Source organism: Chanos chanos, chromosome 14, assembly GCF_902362185.1.
Source record: "Chanos chanos chromosome 14, fChaCha1.1, whole genome shotgun sequence".
Classification (NCBI taxonomy): Eukaryota; Metazoa; Chordata; class Actinopteri; order Gonorynchiformes; family Chanidae; genus Chanos; species Chanos chanos.
This window is the reverse complement of record NC_044508.1, coordinates 5,729,298-5,752,335: the sequence shown is the minus strand read 5'-3', so window position 1 is coordinate 5,752,335 and position 23,038 is coordinate 5,729,298. Positions and strand designations below refer to the sequence as shown.

General features: G+C 40.6%; 1 protein-coding gene across 2 annotated transcripts in view; it reads right to left on the bottom strand.

Annotated features, from left to right (window-relative positions):
• Positions 1–14,248: 14,248 nt before the first annotated feature.
• dnm1b (dynamin 1b) overlaps positions 14,249–23,038 on the bottom strand; it is a 26,126-nt gene continuing 17,336 nt past the window's right edge. Inside the window, exons 16-22 of one of the 2 annotated variants that reach the window (XM_030791206.1) lie at positions 21,434–21,543; positions 20,958–21,069; positions 20,612–20,623; positions 20,078–20,251; positions 19,420–19,661; positions 18,811–19,011; positions 14,249–14,309 (exon numbers count right to left, since the gene is read on the bottom strand). In XM_030791206.1, the coding sequence (XP_030647066.1) occupies positions 14,249–14,309; positions 18,811–19,011; positions 19,420–19,661; positions 20,078–20,251; positions 20,612–20,623; positions 20,958–21,069; positions 21,434–21,543 (912 nt within the window). Of the gene's footprint in view, positions 14,310–17,240; positions 17,263–18,810; positions 19,012–19,419; positions 19,662–20,077; positions 20,252–20,611; positions 20,624–20,957; positions 21,070–21,433; positions 21,544–23,038 lie in introns of those variants that run through there. The other variant, XM_030791207.1, reaches the window with a different exon arrangement.

The window sequence follows — 23,038 nt, the reverse complement described above, 5'->3', positions numbered from 1 at the left end:
AGCGGTGCCTTGGCCTCTGTAGAAACTGCTCACTCAGTGAGAGAGACATTCAGCCTTTATCCATCTGACATGGATAAGCTGAGTTCAGAGAGAGAGAGAGAGAGAGAGAGAGAGAAAACAACTCCCCTCAATGCACTCAATGCATTACCCCCCTCCGACTCAATCAAGCAACTACAGCCTCCCCCCCCCCCCCCACTCCGTTCCAGTAACCATAGCGATTACAACTCTCCCAGGAAACAATGTCTTTTTAAGCGTTTTTCATAGTAGCCCCTTTTCAGCGGGGGACACAATAAAGCTAGCTGGCTTTTTCCCCCTCAAGTTCTTCACATTAAGCCCTCTCTTCTCCCCCTCTCAATTCTTCACCTCCAACGACTCTTCTCTTTCTCTGACCGAAACGTAATCTCCTCTGACTCTCAGAAACGGCACACGCGCCCGTCCTCCTTTCCGCTTACTCTTCCCCTTCCATTCCGTTCCTTCCCAACGTCTTCATGACGACCCTCGTTAGTCAGTTTTAATTAAGACTTTTCTCTCACGACGGGCTTTCTTAACGAGGCGGAAAAAAAAAGGGGGGGGGGACCGACGAGAGTCACGCGGGACAATTTTTGGGAGTTAAAAAAAAAAAAAAAGTCTCCCCGCGTGGACAGCGGAGGAAGAGGAGGAGGCTATCCCCTAAAGTGGATTGAATATCTCTGAAGGCTCACACAGAAGTTTTTTTATTTTACCGCTTTCCATCTGACAGCTCAAACTCTCAGAGCATCAGTAGCACACACACACACACACACACACCCCCCCAGGCCTTTGTTACTGGATGAAAGGGAGAGACTGGCCTCCGCTGGGAGGAGACGTAAGGAGTCGTGGAAAAGCTCGCCTCTGTCAGCCTGAGAAAGGTGCTGAGATACTCCTGTGATAACTACGCACAGTCACAGTCCTGATAGACCCTAATGACATCAATAAACGTAACGCTGAGTTTGATCTGATGGTCGGAAGTACTAAAAAAAAATGTAGTTTTCTCTCTCTCTCTCTCTCTCTCTCTCACACACACATACACAGGTACACAAAGTCAAAAAACAAAAGACAAAAAAAACGTCTTATGATCATCTTGTCTTTCCCTAAAGCCACAAGCAGAAATTCGAATCTAAGTATTGCAGGACTGTGGAGGGACTGTTCAATCTTTCACCTGACTTAAAAAAATCTCTTCCAGGGGTTTATACCGTGAAAACCACTTATCTCTTAGCTATGAGCTCAGAGAGGCCAGGGGCCAAATCCTGTGAAACTGCTCCACTCACCAGCAGCCGATGCTGGGATCTGAGACCTGATCCTCCTGGATGCAACCTTCAGATGTTTTCCTCTGCCCAACTCTTCACCCAGGAGATAATACCACCCTCTGATCACCTGATACCAGACCAGAGACAGACGACGGCAGGGAAGAAAAGAAAGAGCGTAACCAGAAAATGAGAAGGAGAACAGAAAAAGAGAAGAAAAGAAAGACGAGAAGAAAAACAGAGAGAGAGAGGGAGAGAGAGACAGTAAGGTGTTATTTTCCGTGCCTGAAACCAGGTCTTTATCTGCGTGTCATGGTAATGCTGTTTGGACAAAGTTCTCCACAGCTTGCATGACTGCTGGCTTTTGAGTCACGGAGTTCAGGGCCCTGCTGGAGCCGATGCCTGCGCCCAAGGCTAGCGAGCCAGATGGCAGTGGGTTATATAAATCCAAACAGAAAATGTCTGTCAGGCTTGATCTAATTCTGCTGAAACTAACACCCTCCTCGAACGTGTTTAATTAAATCTCGCGTCCCGAGAGACCAGCGAGACGCTTCGGGTTTAAATTTGGTGTCGGATCCAAAAACGGAAAGGAGGCGCAGAAACGTGGTTCTTCAGGTGAAATCGGCTGGCGATGCTGACGCTGGCAGATACAGCTCAGGGTGAGGTTGACGCTCCCCAACGCAATAGTAGGTCATTTTTCAAGCCCCACTGGACAGCATCACAGCAGACTCCTCTCACTGATGGTCTCAGGGCATTTGCTTAGGAAGTACCATTTACGTAAGGAGAGATAAACAATATATATATATATATATATATATATATATATATATATATATATATCATGTTTTTCTTTTTTAAAAAAAATCAAATTACTATTTTGAGAGCACAATAGCATTAATAGCAATAATAATAATAATAATAATAATAATAATAATAATAAAGAAAAACATAACGTGAGTACGCTGTCACACTTGGATCGAATACATATTTGTAACAGCTTGATGGTCAGTCTCACTGCAATGATTTTTACTGCCGTCTGTGCCTGTCTCCTTGTTCTTGTGACTCAAAATCAAACAGGATGATGTTACGCTGAAAGCCTCTGAGAGAGATCAGAGACGGTGTAGGTAACCTAATGGCAGGTACGGTTCGGTCCCGTTGGAAAAGTGGCGAGGAAACAAAGGTTTGGCAGTAAAGTGTCCTAAACGTTCTAATGTAAAATGTCCTAATAAAAAATACCCTAGTCCCAGGACTGTGTAAAACAAGGTGTTTTTGTTCAAATATTCTGACTACTGCAACTACTCTACTCTATTTGGAGAAAATGTTTCCAAGAGTTCTGTTTGTTTGACATTTCATTTCACCTTTAGCGATTCCATGAGAGAGTAGACTCCAAAACTCATACAGCCAAGGAAATCACTCCTTCTGAAATGATGAGAAAACACTCTTAGATATTACACATGATCCTCTGATAGTCACGCTAAAGATACACTAGTGAAATTAGCTGCAGCATGACTATATAAAAAGAAGAAGCCAACTGGGCATATTTCTTGGACTCTGTAATACCATTATTTTATCCACACATCTAAATAAGCTCATTTAAATTTTTTGTTTAGACTTCACGGTTGTTACACTATTTGAACCAGTTCCCTTCTTCTGAGTTAACACATGTTAACGACGGCAGAGAACCTTCCGGAAATTCAAACGGCACGGGATAGAACTTTCCTTTACCTAGCTGTCCGGTTGCGGTTCCACACAGTTACCAACAGTCTCTTCTTGTAGTCCTCTGCTCCTACGGACCTAAAACACAAACGGTTCAAACTCATCAATCAAAACCTCTCCACACTGGGTCCCTGCCACAAAGGGACCATTCAAATGTTTTTAAGCACAACCTTGCCCTCTTTAAAAGCACACATAAAGGAAAGCACCAGACCAAAGGCCTGTTGCCTAATCAGCTATATCTGAAGAAAAAAAGAATAATCAAGATAATGACTACAGGCAGTTTTCAAACAAGGAGAGATTCTAGGTCTATGTGGTGTGGATAATTCAGTTTAGCCAAGAGATTTTTTATTGCCCTTTGAGTTAAAGGCACTTTTCAGGAGGTTTAGAAATGTAAAAAGCAAACAAACAAACAAAAAAAACCCCCTAAACCGTGACTTACAGCATAAAGGTTTCGTTGAAGACTGGATTCTTGCAGTCTAGTATCGTCATTGTTTTCTGTCGTTTCGTGTGATCTGCATCTGGAACTATCGCTATCTGTTTATGGAGGTATGAATCATTTACACGCATACTCATGTTGTATGCATACACATATGCACATGCATTCACAATTTTACAGAAGAAACTTGAGACATTACACAAAGTGTTTGTAGCACAAACTTGTGGGTGATGTGTAATATGTACAACACTTATCAGGCATAATAAGGATTGAATCCAAAGGCAAACACGCACTAACACAAGCACAACTCTGTTTTTTCAGACGAGGCAAAAAAAAAAAATACAGCTCTTCACAAAATCACTACTTCACTTACATATTTTGCTTTATTTTAGTTTTCGTTATTCCGGAAGATTAGGATATGACAACACTGTGTTATCGCAAGAACACAGAGCTGAACATTAGTCAGCGCTGTGGAAATTCAGTTCCACACACGCGGGGATTTCAAACATGTGAGACGCTCCAGAACTCCGGGGATCTTCCATAAATGCATGAACCAGATTGAAAAACATGTAACACGCACATGACCGAACCAGATTAGAAACGCGTAGCACGCTTACCTTAACGTACGAATCACATGGCCTGTATTGTTTTCCCAAAAGCCCCCTCGCCTCCATAACTGTGAATAAACCAGAAAGTCAGTCACACATTCTTAACATGCTAACAGAATCCCCCATGCAAATCAAAACACTGTTAAGGTAATTATTTTATAATTACATTATCAATAATGCAAAAACTACCAGTCACACATTTTATCCAACACAAGGCACTCATCTGAAGGAAACATTAGCTACAAGTAGATTCAACACAACAACAAACTGACTATAGAGTAGACCCTCAGAAGACCTGAAAAGAGTTGAGATATAGAGTGAAATACATTATGAATAAATAAACCTAAAAAGACTGTGAATCTCTGGACACTCTAAGCTGTTTTATTGCTGAGTATCGTGCATATTGGGTCACGGAAGTGAACTAATGGGACTTACTGTGGACATAAAGCATACCATCACTGGGTGTTACTGACAGTCGGACCTGTCCTGTGGGTACAAGGGAAAAATAACAATTATTAAATACACAGATGTAGGCGCGTGCACACACACTCACACACATGCAAACACACACACACACACACACACACACACACACAGACAAACAGACAAAGACAAACACACACACACGCACGCACAGACACACAGACACGCACACACACACACACACACAAACACACACAGACAAACACACACACACACACACAGACAAACACACATACACACACACAGACACACACACGCACGTACACACACACACACACGCACGCACAGACACACACATGCGCACACGCACACACCCACACACACACACACATACGCACGCACAGACACACAGACACACACACACGCACGCACACACACACACACACACCACACACACACACACACACACACACACACACACACGCACGCACAGACACACAAACACGCAAACACACGCACCGCACACACACACGCACGCACGCACGCATACACACAGACGCACACACGCACACACACACACCAACTTCTGAAGACCTAATGGTACTCCCAATATTAAATCCTAAAATAACAATTCCATCATTAATGCTGAACATCGTATTCTAGCATTCCAAACTAACAGTGTCTGTGTGGACAGTCTGTGAGAGAATACTGTAAGGTCAAAGGTCACAGACAACGTTTGTGACCTGACTGCACACAAAATGACCAGTTATTGCCATGGAAACCACCCCCTATCCAAACACAGAGTTTAAGTTAATAGAGCATGAGAGGTATATAACTTCAGATCCCAGCTGCCTACAGCCATACACGCACACAAACACACACACACACATACACACACAGACTAATGTTCTAACACACAATAGCTAACATTCCAACAGCAGCTTTGACACTGTGCCACAGCAATGAAAACCTGTTCAACACATTAGCCAGCTCTACGAAAGCAAGAACTTATAGAACAAAAAAAGAAACTAATTTCTTTCAAAAAAAATGCAAAGTAGTTTAACAAAACCTAAACAGCATGAGACAGAAGCTTCTTCATAAACATCTGTTTATGTACTGGGTGAAACAAGTCATCAGGTCTAACACAAGACTTGGACTCACGGCTATACAAAGCCCACTCTCTGTAAAAAAACGAAACCGTTACACCATACATTAGAGTCCTCAGAACTCACCAAACGTTTGTAAAATGAACGAACGTGTCTGTGCTACGAGACGACGGGCTAGTGTCACTCTCTGTGTTCTCTGGCGGTCCATTTCACGAAAGGAGAGAGATCAAGAAACAGCATAACACAAAACACTCTTCTCCAAACAAAAAAAAAAAAAATCACAAAACAAATAATAAGTAAGCAATCAGTTGTCAGCTTGCATGTCATGAAACTGACAACAGTGGACAGCGAGCATAAATTCTAACCGCCTTCCTATTTTGAATGGAAGATAAAGAGCAGGCGGAGGCCTCTGATTGGTTGAAGACGTGCTTTGAATGAAAGGGGGGGGGGGTGTGAATCTAAATGGAGGCGTGGCAAATCCACCTGCCGCGGCAACAAAACAATCGCTCAACTCTTCTCTCTCTCTCTCTCCTCTCATTGCCTCTGTACACAACACACTGTGTTAACACTGAGTAACACTGACTACTGGCATTTACAAAAACCACAGGGCAGATCTGGGAGAACACAGAGTCTGGATCTGGGCTTTGTGGTCATTATTTACCAAGTGCTTCATTCAATCAAACCATCATTAAATTGCACCGGCAACGACGACATGCCTGGTTCTTAGGAATTGCGTGGGAAAACCCAATGAATCCAGTACACTTTAAACATGATCTGTCCACCCTCTCCACTGGCTTAGACCAGGATTACTAAATTATACATTAAGCTTTAAGCTTATGAACATACTGCATTCATGTGTTTAACTCACCATAACACGAAATGAAAACAGCATCTTCCAATAAAGTAATGTAAGCTGTAAACAGGTTTACAGTAACGTGATACTTGAGTGGCGTTGGGATGTTTTTCTGTTTGTTTTGAATGTCCTTGTGTTTAATATGAATAATTAACTTCAGTGATGGCGCACCTACCATCAAATATTTACTGCTCTAGGTGAGTTATGATAAATGTAAGAAAAAAAAAACAGATTATAAATACAGATATGGAAGAATAACCTCAGTGAAGAAAGAAATAAAGGAATCACACCGATTTATTTTTGAGGATGAAAACACATTTCTTACTGGATTTATATCATAAGATTTTCCTTTGTAGATGCTCCAAACATGCATTTGAGAACAAAAAAAATCGAACAAACTCCATACCGAGCTTGTACATCATCTTTTCGTTACTGTTGCTTGATTTGAAATAATGTATTTAAATTTCTGTGTGTGCAGTCAGGTTCTCTCGCCTTTTGGTCTGTTAATGGACTTTACTCTTTATGAGTCACCCATTAAAGTAGCTCAGGAAATGAAGCAGTCATATGGTTATTAGTGTTCCCAGCTCAAGTCAGCCATAACATCACCCCCCCCCCCCCCCAAGACAAAAGAGCCTAAGTCCAATTTATCATTCTGAAAAATAGTCATTATTTTTGAAGTGGGGGGAGGGGAGACTAAATTATTGCCGGGTTTTGCAGAACAGGGATAAACGTAGTCATTTAATATTTCATGTTACAGTATTCCCATGTGTTCATACTAAGTAAAGGCACACGGAAAAGTAAATCAATGTTACATGCCTTAAGCATTCTCTATATGTTTCGTGTAAGGTTTTTCCTATGAGGGGGAAAAAAGGCAAACAAAACCCCATGTCATTCAGTGCATAAGCTGAGTGCATTCGCCTACACAGCACCACAAGGAAACGGGTACCATTTATTTTTACTGAATATACTTATTTCAGCATATGTACATTTCATTTTTACTTTAAATTGCAGAAACAGCAAAAAAAAAAAAAAAAAAAGGAAAACGTGTACATATGCCAAGAATGACTAAATCACTTTCGGACCGCCAAGAAGAGCAATATTATTTAAAAAATAAAATAAATGAAATAAAATGCACTGTGATACATAAAACTGAAGGGTGAGAGTACTCTGTCATTTCATCTATAACCACTGCTCTGTTTGGTTTAAGGACATTCGTCCTGAACAGATTGATCAGTAAGATGGTAAACACTGCGGCGGTCAAATGCACGGTGTATTTGCTGTTTGCAGTGAATACTGCCATCTAGTGGCAAAATAGAGGAATGTACTGCGCAAGTCTCATTGGAAAATATCAAGACTTGGTATTCGACGTTATTTTTCTTTCATACGTAGGTTACTAATATTTTTAATATGACATTATAGTACTGTTATCTCATAAGGCCCACTGAATTGAGTGACTGGTTACTTATCTGACACAAACTCTTTAAACACTAACTCTGCAATATTGTATTTTACAGTATTGAGTTTTGCCTTTAGCCGGACTTCCACAGAGTGCAGAGTTACCACATATCTTAATAGCTACATTAGAGATTTGATGCTAAGCAGAGCGACGTCTCCTACCTTTCCCCCTAAGCCCAGAGGGGTGAATCTTCCTCCTCTTTTTGGGTGCCGGTTCCACAGTTGTCCTTAACGAGGTCTTCTTGACCACTGCAACTTTGACCTCTGCCCCTGGGCCCCTATGAGTCACTCCTGTGTCCCTGTCACCCTCCTCTGGCCAGCCAGACTGACGAATGCTGATTTAACATCAGAGGACACACACCCACAAGAACACACACACATGGGAAACCTTCAGTACATTACATTAGCTGTGGGGCACACAGTTTATCCACGAACAGGCGAGCTTATGTAATGTTTGTGGTACTTTACTTTGATAGCTGGTGCTGGGTTAGGGCTGGTTTGTGCCTGGTGGAGTTCCTTTGGTCTTTGGTGTGCTGTGTGCTAGGTTTTCTCCCAGCGTGTTTGGAATAGTCCTTTCTTTCTTGGCATCGTCTTTTTGCTGCTAGGGCTTTCTGTAGAGGTTCTTCTTGGAGCCAGAGTGAATCCCTAAATGTAGAGGGAATAACGAGAATATTATGTATTCTCATCGTATTATTCACAACGGTTAAGAATCTAGTCTAGGAGAATACATGCCAAATTAGCACAGCATGGGATCGAGTAAACGGTCAATCAGTCTGGGAGTCAAATTGTTAAAGCGCATAAAACGAGGAATATAATTAAACTTCTACAATATTAAGATTTTGCCTTTTAGATGCTGTTTAAAACCGTACACTGCCGCGAACAGAGATTTATGATTTAAGGGTGGGGTGCATTATTACTGTGGTTAATCATCATAAAAAATCAATCTGCACGATGTGTAAACACAGAACGGAAGGCTATTTTTGATCTTAGTTTAATTAAGGAACCATCGTGCTGTTGAGGGAGATATCTAGTGACAGCACAGCTGGTGGCCTCACGAGGACAAGGACCCCGTAGCATTAAAAGGTCAGAGTCACATTTCTTACAATTCAGATGCAGTTTTCCATTTGGAGAAAAAAAAAATCATTTTCTTGTTAATATGTGGCAATTTATTTAGATTGATTAATATTCAGTGGAAAATAATATTGTAAAACAATTTCATGACAAAACAAAGTAAAAAAAAAAAAGTTTCTAATTCTACAAATTAGAAAAAAGTACAAATAGAGATTACAGGGAATTTTGTAATGATTTAATGTTCGAGAGTTACCGCAATTTGCTAAACAGTAGGAATAGGCCTATATCTTTACATCTTTATCGCAGCCTTGTGGAATGAACGCTTCAGTAATCGAACTTGAACCAAGTGGCTGCAGCTAGATAGGCGTGGAGGATTACTACGTCTAAACTATTCTTCCCTGATCTCTGGAAACGACATCATGATGTCTTTAGTACCTTATGTCTCATTGTCTTATGATTGTGTGATTCGCATTAACTAGTGAAGCTATCGTATAGGGAAACAATGGTTCCAAGACATTTCAATGATGTTCGCCAGTCAGTCATAAAATATGCTGAACAACTTTCAACTGAGTTTATGTAAAATATGGAAATTCTGGGCCCTATAATACAGAGGATTTTTGCTCGCCCCTTATTGCAGAACAGTGTACGCAATGTTGGTCTTTTTAACAACGTTAAGAAGAAAGTTTCACTGAAAAACAGCGTCATTTGTCTGGTTTAAAAGGAGGCGTTTCCAAGACTCCCCTAAATATTTACAATCCTCTCACTTACCTTCTTCTGTTGTCCAAGTAAAACTGCGCTTGTTGTTTGGCGTTTTCCATGTCTTCCACTTTGTCTCCGGCCAAATTCCACAATCTGATAATCCCTCTGTCCTACCTTTCCATTCCCATACTCCAAGAAGTTCACAGGTCGCCGCCTTCAATATTCAAACTCCAAACTTCCCCCATCCTCCGCGTTTTGGGAGGAAGTATGTAGTCTCAAGTTGAAAACTGTAAAGAAGCAGTCGACCAATCCGTGCGCTCTATTTTAAAACACACACATACACTCACGCATAAGTAAACTCCTCCGAGTCCCCCTAAATCCATCATTATCACTAATTGTTTCCTGTTAGTGTTGTTCTTTATCCCGGTTGCTTTTGGAGTTCCGTCGCAATCATATCTATTTTTTCCCCCTTTACCTAGTGCTCTTTATCTCTCATACATGTGGGAGACGTCAAGTAAGAGCTGTAAACATCAAGACATTTGATTTTTTTTTTCGTGCGGAATCTCATTGCTACATGACAGTATAATCATAGTTTGAAAACCGTAAATGACTGATAGAATGTGGCAGTCTTGTCTCATTTTTTTTATTCTGATTCTATGTGGTTAACATTTGTCAAATTGTATCTTCAGGGAGAACTGTTCATTTTCCTTCACTGAACCTCGTTTTGAATGATATTTTGGATTGAACTGAAGGGTGGATGCAGTTGGAACATCACCACGAAAGCAAATGAAGCAAATGTGCTTTCCACACAATGCCTTCGCTTTGGCTTTATTTGACTGTCCAGATTGTAATTTAAGTTGTTGTTGCTAAGTCCGTTGCCAGGTTGGGAGAATTCCAGATTTTTCCTTTTTTCCCCCCCCTCCCCTTCTTCCTCTTCTTCTTCATTATCTCCCTTTCAGCTACATGTCTGCGTTTCAGGTCTGGTTGTAAATATACTGTAGCTGGGGGGTCTCCTCTTTTTTTGCCCCCTCACTATTAACAGACATGTTTCCACGGGAGAAGCATACTTTTTAGTTCAAGCTGAAATCCAGTCACTTTCTCTGAGAAGCAATGACCTCATAAGGTAAATAAAGTGGGCAGAATGTACAGATGTACATCATTCGAAAACATCCAAACTAAAACTTTTCAGCCAGTTTCAACTGAAATTCAGAACATAGGTGCACAAGCAAATTCCACCAGCAGTTACTAACAACCCAGATGTTAAAAGATAAAAACAAACAAACAAACAAAAAAAAACAACGCTTACCACAAGTTCAGAAAACAGTCTGATGAAACAGTTAATTTGCCCAAGTACAAGCCCAGTACAGCCGCTGAGGTTCTGGGGACACTGGAACACAGCACTCAGGAGACAATGACATAAAAGAGGAGGGTGGTCCCTTCTCCAACAACACAGAATCATGAGGGATCACTCCCATTGTTATACAAAATGATCCCTACATGGGTTTGTGTTTTACAAGACAGCTCGGGCACCCCTGCTCCATCAACAATCAAATAGGAATGCCCTGAGAGGATTACAAGAGGTTTGAACCCCCCTCCCCCCCCAGGATAGCAAGATATGGAATTTTGACTCAAATTTAGGGTGAAAGGGGCTTGAAATAATGATACTCGTTTTTCCTTGAGGAAGAACTGAATGTTCTGTTTACTTAAGGCAGAGGTCATGGTCTCTGCAGGTATTTGAAACAAAACAGACAACAAACACAACAAAAATCTGATGGAAAGTTCTAAACATTTTCATGTGGAGAGGAAAAGAAATAAAGAAAGAAAGAGAGATAGAAAGAAAGAAAGAAAGAAAGAAAGAAAGAAAGAAAGAAAAAGAGAAAAAGGGGAAGAAGAAGAAAAAGAAGAAGAAAAAAAAGTGATGACAAAAAGGATGAAAACATGTGCATGGAAACAATATTTTTCACTTAAGACCGCTGAGAGGCCTCCTTTTCTGGACAGCCAACTGTATTATCTCCTCCCCTCCACCCTAAACATTGTCATTACATTGTCCGTCGCATCAGCCCTCAACACGTAAAAAACAAACAGCAGTGTTGTTGACCCACTTAACGTATGGAAAAAACCTCCCAGCATGGGGTGCCACACAACGATTAGCATATTATGTCCTTAATGCACTGACTGTTGTGGGGAAAGAGGTGAGAATCACTGCTGAGTTACATCCATAATTCACAAAGACAGTGCCATTTCCTCCACATGTTTCTCCAGCAAACTTGGCAGAGAGAGTTATCAGATTCGTCCGTTCCTTTATTGGAACCAGAGAGTGAAAAAGGGAAAAACAGTGTAATGAGGGGAGAAAAGAAAACATTCCTGGGCAGGACCGACTTAACCCCGCACAACAGCAAAAAATTCACACTGTGGAGTACCTCAGCCTAAACCAGACTGAACGACATACTTTATAGTATTATTCTGAATGTACTTGTCATACTGGTATGTTCAGGTTTAAAATAAATTGCGGAGAGGCGACGAGAGCGAGAGGCCATCGCTTTTCTCTCTGTGATGGGACTGGACAGTTAGCTGCACTGAACAGACTTCCTGTTTCTCCTTTTTCCGAGCAGTTTAATTCTCTGGAGATGCATCAGTTGACTGAACTCTGTTTTAACCAAGTTTCATTACCGATTCCACCTCTCGCTCTAAATGTGTGAATGTAGATTTGTACACTGCAGGCACTGAGAAAGCCTTTTTCAGCTTTAATTTTTCTCACGTTTGTTTGTGTTAGATTGTAGAAGAGACCACATCGCAAAAAAAAAAAGACAGGCACACACATTACTGTATTCACATAGACCCTTTAATTACATCACAAATCATTGGCCAGTTTATATTTGATGTCTTTGACCAATAACAATACCATACAGCAGAAAGAGAGAGAGAGAAAGAGAGACACATAGACACATTCACTCTAGTCATTTAGAGAGCTTGGCAACCCAGACATTGTCTTATATGTATATACACATACATGTCATATATTAATTTTTGTACAATCACTCATATATATATATATATATATGTATATATATATATATATATATATATATATATATATATATATATATATATATATATATATATATAACTCTAAGCAAAGGAAGCACAAGTTCCATAGATGCACCACACATACACATAAAACATTAATGATTCATTAATTGTATGTTTCATGATAATCAATAATATATACTTTAAGAGTTGGTTGAACTGGTGTTTAATTAGATCACTTTGATTTCATTTAAATAAAGTCATTTATTTCTGAATAAAGTTGCAGCCAATCACAGAGTTTCAGTGACTTGCAGCTTTCAAGAACTAAAAAAAAAAAATAGAACTTTTGAAGTTTCTTCTTCTTATTATTAAAACGGACATATTTTAACTCCGACTTGTCCCTTTGATCAATGTCCACAATCAGTAATTGCCGCAGTAATATATCAACATTAAAATTCAAACAAATGAAACACATACATGTCTATTACCTAATCATATTTCCATCATGATATTTTATTCTCAACGATCTCTTGAAACATTTCCACACTTATTCGACAAATTTCACAACACATATTCTTTATTTTATTTACACCTTATTTCAGTTCGGTTTCGTCTGTATTTTGAATTACAAAAATGTTCCAGTATTACTCGACTTTGGGGTGTCAGGGTGGTATAGTGAAGAATCAGTAAACACAGTATATCATTTCAATGAAACAATCTGACTGACAGTAAGCACCATTAGATAAGACAACTCAACAGATGAGGAGTGTTTGCAAACTGTTTGCATTTCGTGTGTTTCCCTGTAAGCCCCTATTCGTGAACAGACACGTGCAATATTTATGTTGGATAATTACTGAACCCCCATAAGTGACAAAGTTCTATTTAATACTTAATTTTTCATGTGGAACACACATTAACACTACGCACAGCAACTTCAGTACGATTAACACTGCACTCAAGTGACCGACACACAGTAATACAAGGGCACACTTAGCTCACTGTCCCCAAGACTGTGTGGAAGTGAACAGCGTTTGGACAGGGAGAATAAAATGACAGAGGTCCAATCCCAAAACCAATCCTTAACCAGTTCTTCTCCTCACTAAATCTATCTAGAAAGTCCAAAACAAAAAAAGACTCCATAAGTATCAGTAATGTGGTAGAAACTCCATAGCTAACCTCTGTGGGTCGGGTTAATACAAAGTCTGCCAGATTACTTCAACGTATCATGTCGCTTGAGCTCTAGTAGCGTCATGGGGACAAGAGGATATGGAGCGAATTGGGATTGGGCCCTAAAAGTCCCATAGTCTCTGGTAGCAATTCTCTGCTGCTGCTGCTGCTGCTGCTGCTTCCTCCAAGGTTATAATCTCAATCCCGTCCACGTATGCCTGGGTGTCGATGCAGGTTGGCAGCGCTAAGAACCAGTTCTGCTGCAATCGTGGACTTTTTTTTTCTCACCTTCGTCATCCTTGCTTTCATCAATCTCTTCATCGGAGGAAGGGCAGAACAGAGAGAGAGAGAGAGAGAGAGAGAGAGAGAGAGTAGGGGGAAAAGGAGGAAAAGACAGAATTGAGGAAGGTGAGGACAAGGGCGTTTTAAGAGTCGAACGAGGGATGTGGACTCTCGCTGTGAGAGGGGCTGCCTTTGCTTGGGCGACTGAGAGAGAGAGAGAGAGAGAGAGAGAGAGAGACGGATAAAAGACGACGGGAACAGAAAGCGAGCGAAAATGAAAACAATTAATTCGCAATAAAAACAATTTTTGTTTTTTCAAAACTCGAGGGGTAGAAAAAAAAAAATAAACAAACCCGATAACAAGATGTTTAGACGCGATTTTCAAAATTCATTTCTATAAATGACAAAGGAGTAAATATACAACACAACAAATAACTGAACAACAACAACAACTCAACATTCTGCACTATGAAAAGCTTTGTTGTTTTGGTGCAGGGATGTCGTTTTTCCTCACAAAAATAGATAATACACATACATTTAAAAAAAAAAATAGACAAAGACATACATAGAACAACATAGAAAATATGCTGAAAAGTTAACCAGCTGACACAAAACCAATCAAAAAAAAGATGACAACTTGATTACAAAAAAAAAAGCAAGAAAAAAAACTGATGTAAGAAAGCTGACATTAAAATATATTCCCACTGGAACCTTTTCAATGAATGTTCGTGTAATGTCCATTTTCAGAGTCCTTAGGGTAAGGAAACTTTACTCTCTGTGAATTTTTCCGCTTTTAGAAAGTTTCCACTAAATTAAACAAGCCATAGGTAAAAAAAACAAGCACTGGGTGAAAGACACAGAAACCAAGCCACGAGCTTGGATATGAACCACCAAGGGGACCATCAAATACGGGCTAACCGCCCCATTAGCATCACAACCCCAAACAGGCGCATGCATATCCCGATAAACATCCATAAAAATCCATAAAGAAAAATGGTCTAGTGGGCCAAAAGCGACTGATGAGTATGAAAACTGATGAGGGAACTTAACCCAGGTGGGCGTGGCAGTGTAAGAGGTTAGCGCTTAGCAGAGGGGCTAGCAGGGAAACCATCAGCTGGATCAAAGCGGCATGCAGGCGTGTGCTGAAGGGTAGGGGCAGTTACAGGTTGTCTAACATACAGGTACATACATGTCTATGTGTTCACAAAGAGACTGAGCAGTCCATTCAAACCTGTACATTTATTATCATTCTTTTTCTTTCTTTCTTTTCCTTTCTTTTTTAATAGTTAGTGTTCTTCATTTTTGTGTCGACAGTTATGCTGGTAATTGAGTGCTATGCACCTACAGACGCGCCCCGGACCATATTTGACACAAAAATAATTATCAATTTTTTTTTTCTTTTTACTGCATTACTACTATCAGATTACTAAATATTATTGAGATCCCCTGTTTTTTATGATTGTGCAAATGACAAGTGTGCCTTCAAGTAGATGTCCGTGCTAAAAAGTGTGCAGTTTGTGGCAACATGAGAATGTGCAAGTTTGTGTGTGTATGTGCGTGTGTGTATTTATATGTGTGTGTGTGTGTGTGTGTGTGTGTGTGTGCGTGTGTATGTGTGTGCGTACATGTGTTTGTTCGTGTGTGTGTGTGTGTGTGTGTGTGTCTCTGTGTGCGCGCTCGCGCGTGTGTGTGTCTGTGTGTGTGTGCGTGTGTGCATGTGCATGTAACAGATGATGCAGTGGAGCTGTAGACTTGTATCCCGTGTACACAGTAGCTCAGCATTACTGGTCTATTAATGCAGATTCAGGGGGTCGACTCGGCCGAGCTGGTGTAGGCTGGGGTCTCCGACTTGATGATGACAACGAATAACACAGGCACATACAAACGCACACACACAGATGCACCCGCACACACACATACACACACACACACACACAGGAAAGGACAACACAAAACAAACATGTGAATGACAACATACATGCTTATGGATACACACATTTAAATGGAAACACATTTATAATGGAGGGAATGAATACATGGATAACTAAATCTGTTCAAAGACAGTTCTTTCCATATCAAACATGACATGTCTTGAAAGAAGTGGTGATTCGGTTCTCTTTTTTAAGATCATATGAAAAAAAGAACATTTACACACTACGATACAAAAAAAAAATTAACATGTCAGTATCAGGGATTAATTCAGCTTCATTCATTATCATTAATGGTTTCACTGACTTAAAATCATCTTAACTGAATTAAATGTTGTAATTAGAACACTCAATCCCATACATTAAATACTGATTAAATACGTTAAATATTGAATTAAAGACATAGTGATGCAACTTCATTTTATACGATGAAAAAAAAAAGTAAATAGGTTTTGGTATGTTCAAAAAGTTGAACACATTAATATGCACTGCACAAACTAGTTGCATACAAACACATTCCACAGAGACACAATGTTAAGGAAGGAAAAAAAAAAAAATAAAGTCGACAGTGGGTCTAAGGTACGGCCTAAATGTCCCCAATGCACAGTCTAAAGGCACAGTCTAAAGGTACAGTCTAAGATGGTCTATGATGAGTATCTATGATGAAACACAGTTCTTGTCTTCCCAAGGTTTTCTACAGTAACAATGGAGAGTAATCCTCATGTGATTACTGGCTCTCGTATAAATGTTTGATGTTTGAGAAACCTTGTAAAAAAGGCATGAAAATCATCACTCGACATCGTACTTCATGACATATAGGAATATGCCAGTAGAAAACTGATCATCTTTAGACACAGGACAGATATACAGTATACTGCTTAAGAATTTTTCAAAGACTGCACAAAACTTTGCTCTCTATCTATCTATCTATCTATCTATCTATCTATCTATCTATCTATCTATCTATCTATCTATCTATCTATTTATCCATCTATCTATCTAGCGTGCTAGCTAGCTAGCTAGCTTCATATGTCAAACTACAGTGTAACAGTGTAAGTTTGCCACTAAGGGCAGGTAAGCAATAAAAGGAAGTTCTAAGGGGAAGGGAGAGGCTAAAAAGATTAGAGATGACAACCATGCAGAGATGAATATGACAAAACAACGAGCACAATATTATGCATCAGACATACCATTTACGCGCAACTCCTCATTGGTCACTGATAGAAATTCTGAAAGAGCAATTGGAATCATTGTGGGAGGGGTTTAGTGGGACTGTAGGCGGGGTCAACGGGAGGGAATTGAGAGAGGTTGTGAAAAAGATTAAACTCGATTAACTCTACACTTTTGAGAGGAGGTAAAACTGCTATCATATTTGTCTCCCCCCCCCCCCCTCCACCTCTCTTTCTTTTTTTTTTCATATCATTCCATTTTGAACACTCAAGTACTTTTTTTTTTTTTTTGGTAAAAGACACTGTGAGAGAATGATCTAATCACATGGATGACACTGTGATACATATGATAAACATGAAAAAGTCTGTGAATGACTCCACCACCAATGATGAAAACAAAAACCCACACTGATGACATAAATGGCAGAATAGCAGAAAGCAACGACTCAAATGGCTTCAATCTAAAAACCAGCCGACATGTACTGAAGGAACGGAAGGGGTGATCAGTGTAATACACACTTTTCCTCACAGTCTGTGATTCACTGAGTAAATAAGAATGAGTTGGAGGACATTTAATTCATAACAAGTGCCAGATAACAGATAAGTGAGAAAGGTGAGAAAGGTAAAGAAAAAAAGAAGAGAGTGCCAGTAGTGCTGTCTTTCTTTCCAGAGAGAGAAAAGAAGAGTCACGGAACAGCACTAGCACTAGGACCGGGGGGGGGGGGGGGGGGGGGGGCGAGTGAGACGGTGGGTGTTTTCTAGATCATTGCTCTCTTCACATAATCGGCACCGGCAGCTTCGAAAACCCTTCGTTCGGTTGTCAAAAACACAGCAAACTACACCTCAAAGATGCCCTGTAAAACTATATTATGATTTCATATATATTCGTAGACAAACATACTTCAGACTGTATATGGAAAAATACTTTAAAAAGCTTCAGTGAGTTATCTTGTAAGCAGTTTCATTTACAATACAGAGACAGTCCCCCATACTCACACCGATAACACAGTTAGTAATTCCGTACTGGACTTAAAGGAAGAAACTGATTGTGATGATATTTGTGGGAACGAATTCACTGTGGTGCCATTCTGCAGCATGCGACTGCTGTAAAGGGTTTCCTGAATTTAAGAAGACGGTGACTATAAAAGTATTCTACCTTAAAAACAAGACACGCTGTAGGTGCTACACTATAGCTCTTTAATATAATGTTTCGCAGGCTTGTTCCCTTCGAGGCTTACAGCTCTGTACATTTTCACATCTTTTCCTGCTCTAACACATCTTACTCAGTGAGTTGAGGGTTTGATGATTGGCTGATGATCTGAATCAGATGGATTAGAGCAAGGAGAGATCTAAGATGTGCAGCGCTGTGGGTTGCCAGGAGCACGGCACCGGGAAACAGTATATTAATATCCATCCAAACGCATCAAAAAACTCATCATCAAAACCTCATTCCCAGGTGATTTATTCCTGCGGTCATAAGTTCTCTCATCTAAATCTGTCGCAGGAAGTAGTTATTTTTTTTGTAACACCACAAATTAAAACATCCAAAGTGCCTGCTGAAACGTAGGTTTTCCAGAACAGTTAAACTGGTTTTCCGGTTGGACTTACCTGGGCACACCGGGGGGAGCACGGTTGGGTCGGGAAGGGACCTGGGGAGGGGGTCCCCCGTGAGGGTCTGGGGATGCCCCTGGTCTTGAGGGTACCGGAGGAGCTCCGGCGGCAGGGGGCCCAGGAGCTGCGCTGCGGCCTCCGGGACGAGGAGGGCCGGGAGGAGCACGACGCTGAGGTGTGGGACTGGACATCGGGGACCTGTGCAAAAATGCGGAAGGTTTAAAATAAACCACTGAGTGGAGAAATTCCACCTAGAATTTGACGGGAGATTCGCGGAAAAGGCAAACATGTCAATAGTGTGGTGGGTCACAGCTCTGGGCAGCAGAGGGCTCTGACTGGCAGGTCTTTGAAGGAAGATCTGCAAATGCTCCACTCAAATCCTCATAATAAACTCATTTTAAAAGAACATGGGCTTGTTTTTAACTTGTTTACCATTAATTAAAAGTAACAACACTTTACGGCTATGGACTGTATTACAATTTTGGAGAGCCCAGCCCTGTGTCATTTGGTGAAACCAACCAGCCCTATGTCATTTTTGGGAAACCAGCCCTATAAGAATTAATACGATAAATTAGAACTGTTTCAGTCAAACGAATGCATCCATACCTGCGCCCGGAGGGGCCTCCCTGCACCTGAAGCCAAGAGTCGTCGACGGGTGGTGGCAGCGCCGTGGAAACGGTGGTCGTGCTGATGTCACCGATGATGCTGAGAGCCTCGCGGAGGGCGTGGTACATGCGCAGCATCTCATCCCTGTGCTGGGCCTGCTCGGCCGACTCCTCCATCAGCGTGTTCTGGTCGCCGCATGAATACAGGTGGGCCAGCAACTCTGCATGGATGAACTCCTTAGTCTGAACAGAGAGAGTACGATAAGAATAATGTTATTCAATGCTTACTGCATACAGTCTTGTAAAGACCATTATTGGTTGCCTTGCTCCTGAATGTGCAGTGGGACTGACTGAAAATCCCTGTTACATAAAAAGTAGTATAGCCTATTTAAAGCTTTTTCACTCTGTGTGTGTGTGTGTGTGTGTGTGTGTGTGTGTGTTGCAACTTGCCCTTTTTCTCCAAATCACGCTGGATTAGTAAAACAGAAAAGGATTAAGCTGGACACCATTTCCCAGAGGAATTAAAAATCTTACATCCTACACAAATTTGTCGTAAAAAGGCTTTAAATTTAAAAAAAAAAAAAAGGGACTGGAACAAAAGAAACAGAAGACTTCACGGTGACATCACAGGACAGCAGGGCACCGATTGGCTGGCTTACGTTGTTGATCATGAGATGCATGATGGTCTTGGGCATGAGGTCACGCACGGTCTTGTTAACAATGCCCATGTAGGAGTCCACCAGGTTCCGGATTGTCTCCACCTGCCTCTCCAGCTGTGGATCCATGGAATGCATGAATCCGTCCGAACCATTCTCCTCACTGGCATCGTTTTGCTGTCGAAGACACAAACAACGACAACAACAAAAACACAATTATTAATATATATATATATATATATATATATATACATATATATATATATATATATATATATATATATATATACCCAAACAGAAATGAATGTAAAAAAAAAACACACAAGAACAGTGAAAATAAAAACAGATTTAAACATCCGCACACTGTATAGACTCCTTTTTTCCTTTTTTTTTTGTAAATAAAAAAAGGAAAAAACAACAAATGAAACTGACATTTTGTCACAGTGCAATTTTCAAACATGGCATTGAGCCTCATATCCTGCATGTGCAGAGCAAGCTTAACGTTAAAGTGAGGAAAGTGGGCAGATTAACACATACCTTCTCCTTGTCCTTTGAGAGCAAACACAGATAGGCAGAAAGAGGAATTAGAGACAGAAATTTAGCAGAAGACTAAATTTTAGTCTTCCCTGGCTCTCAGAATTAGGACACGTTGGATTTCATTTCAGAGTAATATTTTAACCATCTATATATCTGTCCACCCTTCATTAAAGCAAAAAAAAGAGAATCGTCTATATTCTTTTAATTGACCAAGTTTAGAAGGGGACGGATTAGAGGGATGGATATATAGATAGCTTAGTAGGAGTGCAAGGGGGCAGGTGGATTTCGTATCTGTTTAAAGGGAATGAGATTAGGTGGGAACTAGTAAAAGCGTTAAGGCTGTTACCATGGTGCGTTCTGGGTAAACGCCCGCTCGCAGGAAAGAGGCTTTCCAGCTGTCCACTTCCTCCTGAGTCTCACAGGCCAACTCCAGCTGCCTGTAATCCTTATACACATTCCTAAGGACCACAGACAACACAGTCAAGACTCTGTGTGTGTGTGTGTGTGTGTGTGTGTGTTGTGTGTGTGTGTACAAGAGAAGCATGGTGTATTGTGACAAATGGAGACCCAGTGGTTATATTTGCTGACCCTGCTGACTGGAACACAAAGAGTGTCAGTGAATGGCTAGGTACAGCTCAGTTAGTCTTACAGGTCATTTTAATCTTTGGTTACAGTAAAATGGAAGTCAATGTGTAGCTATGAAAAAACGAAGCGCGTGTATGTGTTTCTGTTTGTGTTGGCATATACATGATAACACAGTTAATACCACATAATAACACAGTGAATAACACATCTAAACACAGTGTATCAGACTGCACTGACCTCTGCTCAGTATTAAAGAGGGCAAAAATGTGCTTGCTAGACATGAAGCTCTTCTCAATGTCCCTGAGCTTCAGGTTGTCCACAGGTAGCATGTACTTCTTCTCTTTCTCCTGCAGGGGGCGACAAGAAATTTCTGTTAAGAGCTGAGGGACCCAGACAAAGGGACCACAGAGGATCTGGAGACCAGTTGTTGTATGGTTAAACCTGTGTATGGTTAAAACCAGTTACTATAATTAGAAAAAAGGAAGTTTTTGAAGAGATCCTTTTGGGAGTGTAGAAATATCCAGAACATATCCACCGTGCTGAGAGCCAAAACTTTGACTGCTTCCGGAGAAAGAGAACATTCCATTGGCTTGAAAGTGCTCGGAAAGTCAGAGTCTTAGCATTTATGGGAACAAATTAAGAACACATAAAAAAAAAACCTACTTATTTTTTTGACTGGATGTTGAACTTGTCATAATGCCTAATGCAATATTTGAGCTACAATGTGAATTCGCAGTCATTTGGGAAATTCTCTTAGGCTATTGTCACATATATATACAAGAAACAGATCTGTTCACAAATATGTATTTGCCTTATTCGAATAATCAAGCCTGTTCAAACACATTTGAGTTCTTCTTATCTTTGTCACATTGCTCTCTCAGACTTACATTTTTAACCTGGAAAATTAACTGGATTACTGAAACTATGATACAAGCTCTATAAGGCATTCGTGTTGTAATTATTTGGGTATCGCCTCAACGTGTGCAGTTTTGTTAGAATTTTGGAAACTTGAGTTGAAAAGGACACAAGGACACATGGGAAGGAGTGGATTGGGGCAGGATCCAATACATGTTCACTCTGGTCTGACCAAAGGGTGAGAAGATGCAGAATTTTTACTACTAAAATGCAGTAGGTGTTTTTTTTCCCCCTCCTTGTGAATACCTGCATGAATAAAGTGATGGAATACTGAAGAGATGGAAAGAAAGAGAGAGAAAGAGAAAGAGAGTGGGAGGGGATAAGAGATGAGTGTGGGAGAAAATGAGTGAGTATATGCCAACCGCATGAAATATTTCAGACAGCAGGAATTCATCTGCAACCAACATCTGCAACAAGCAAATTCCTTGCAATATACCGGAATGTTCCGGGGTATGAAAAATAAGGCGCCTCAGAATTTAGACATACTTATGATTGCTGCATCTTAATTTCCCTAACGCTGCCACACAGATCTTCTGCTCAAAAACACGAAACGTTTTTTTTTTTAAGCTCACAAAATAATCATACACGGACCCTTTCTCCGGACGAGATACAACATCATCAGAGGAAAACATTTTGAACCAGCTCATGTATTTCATAACAGTTACGGCCGTTTTTTTTTTTTTTCTTCGAGCGTGGCGTTCAATAAGAGACGTGTCTGATTCACAGCGCTCTCGTTTTCAGGGCAAACGTTTGTAACGCTGAGTCATCGTAATTGTTTCTCAGAGAGAAGGAGAGGAGAGGAGGGGTGTGGAGGAGGACCGTTTGAAATGCTCATGGTGTCTTTTTGTTGGGGGGGAGGGGAAAAAAAACCCCACCAGATTGTTGTTTTCATTAGACGTTAGCATCTGGAAACCAGCTTCAATATGC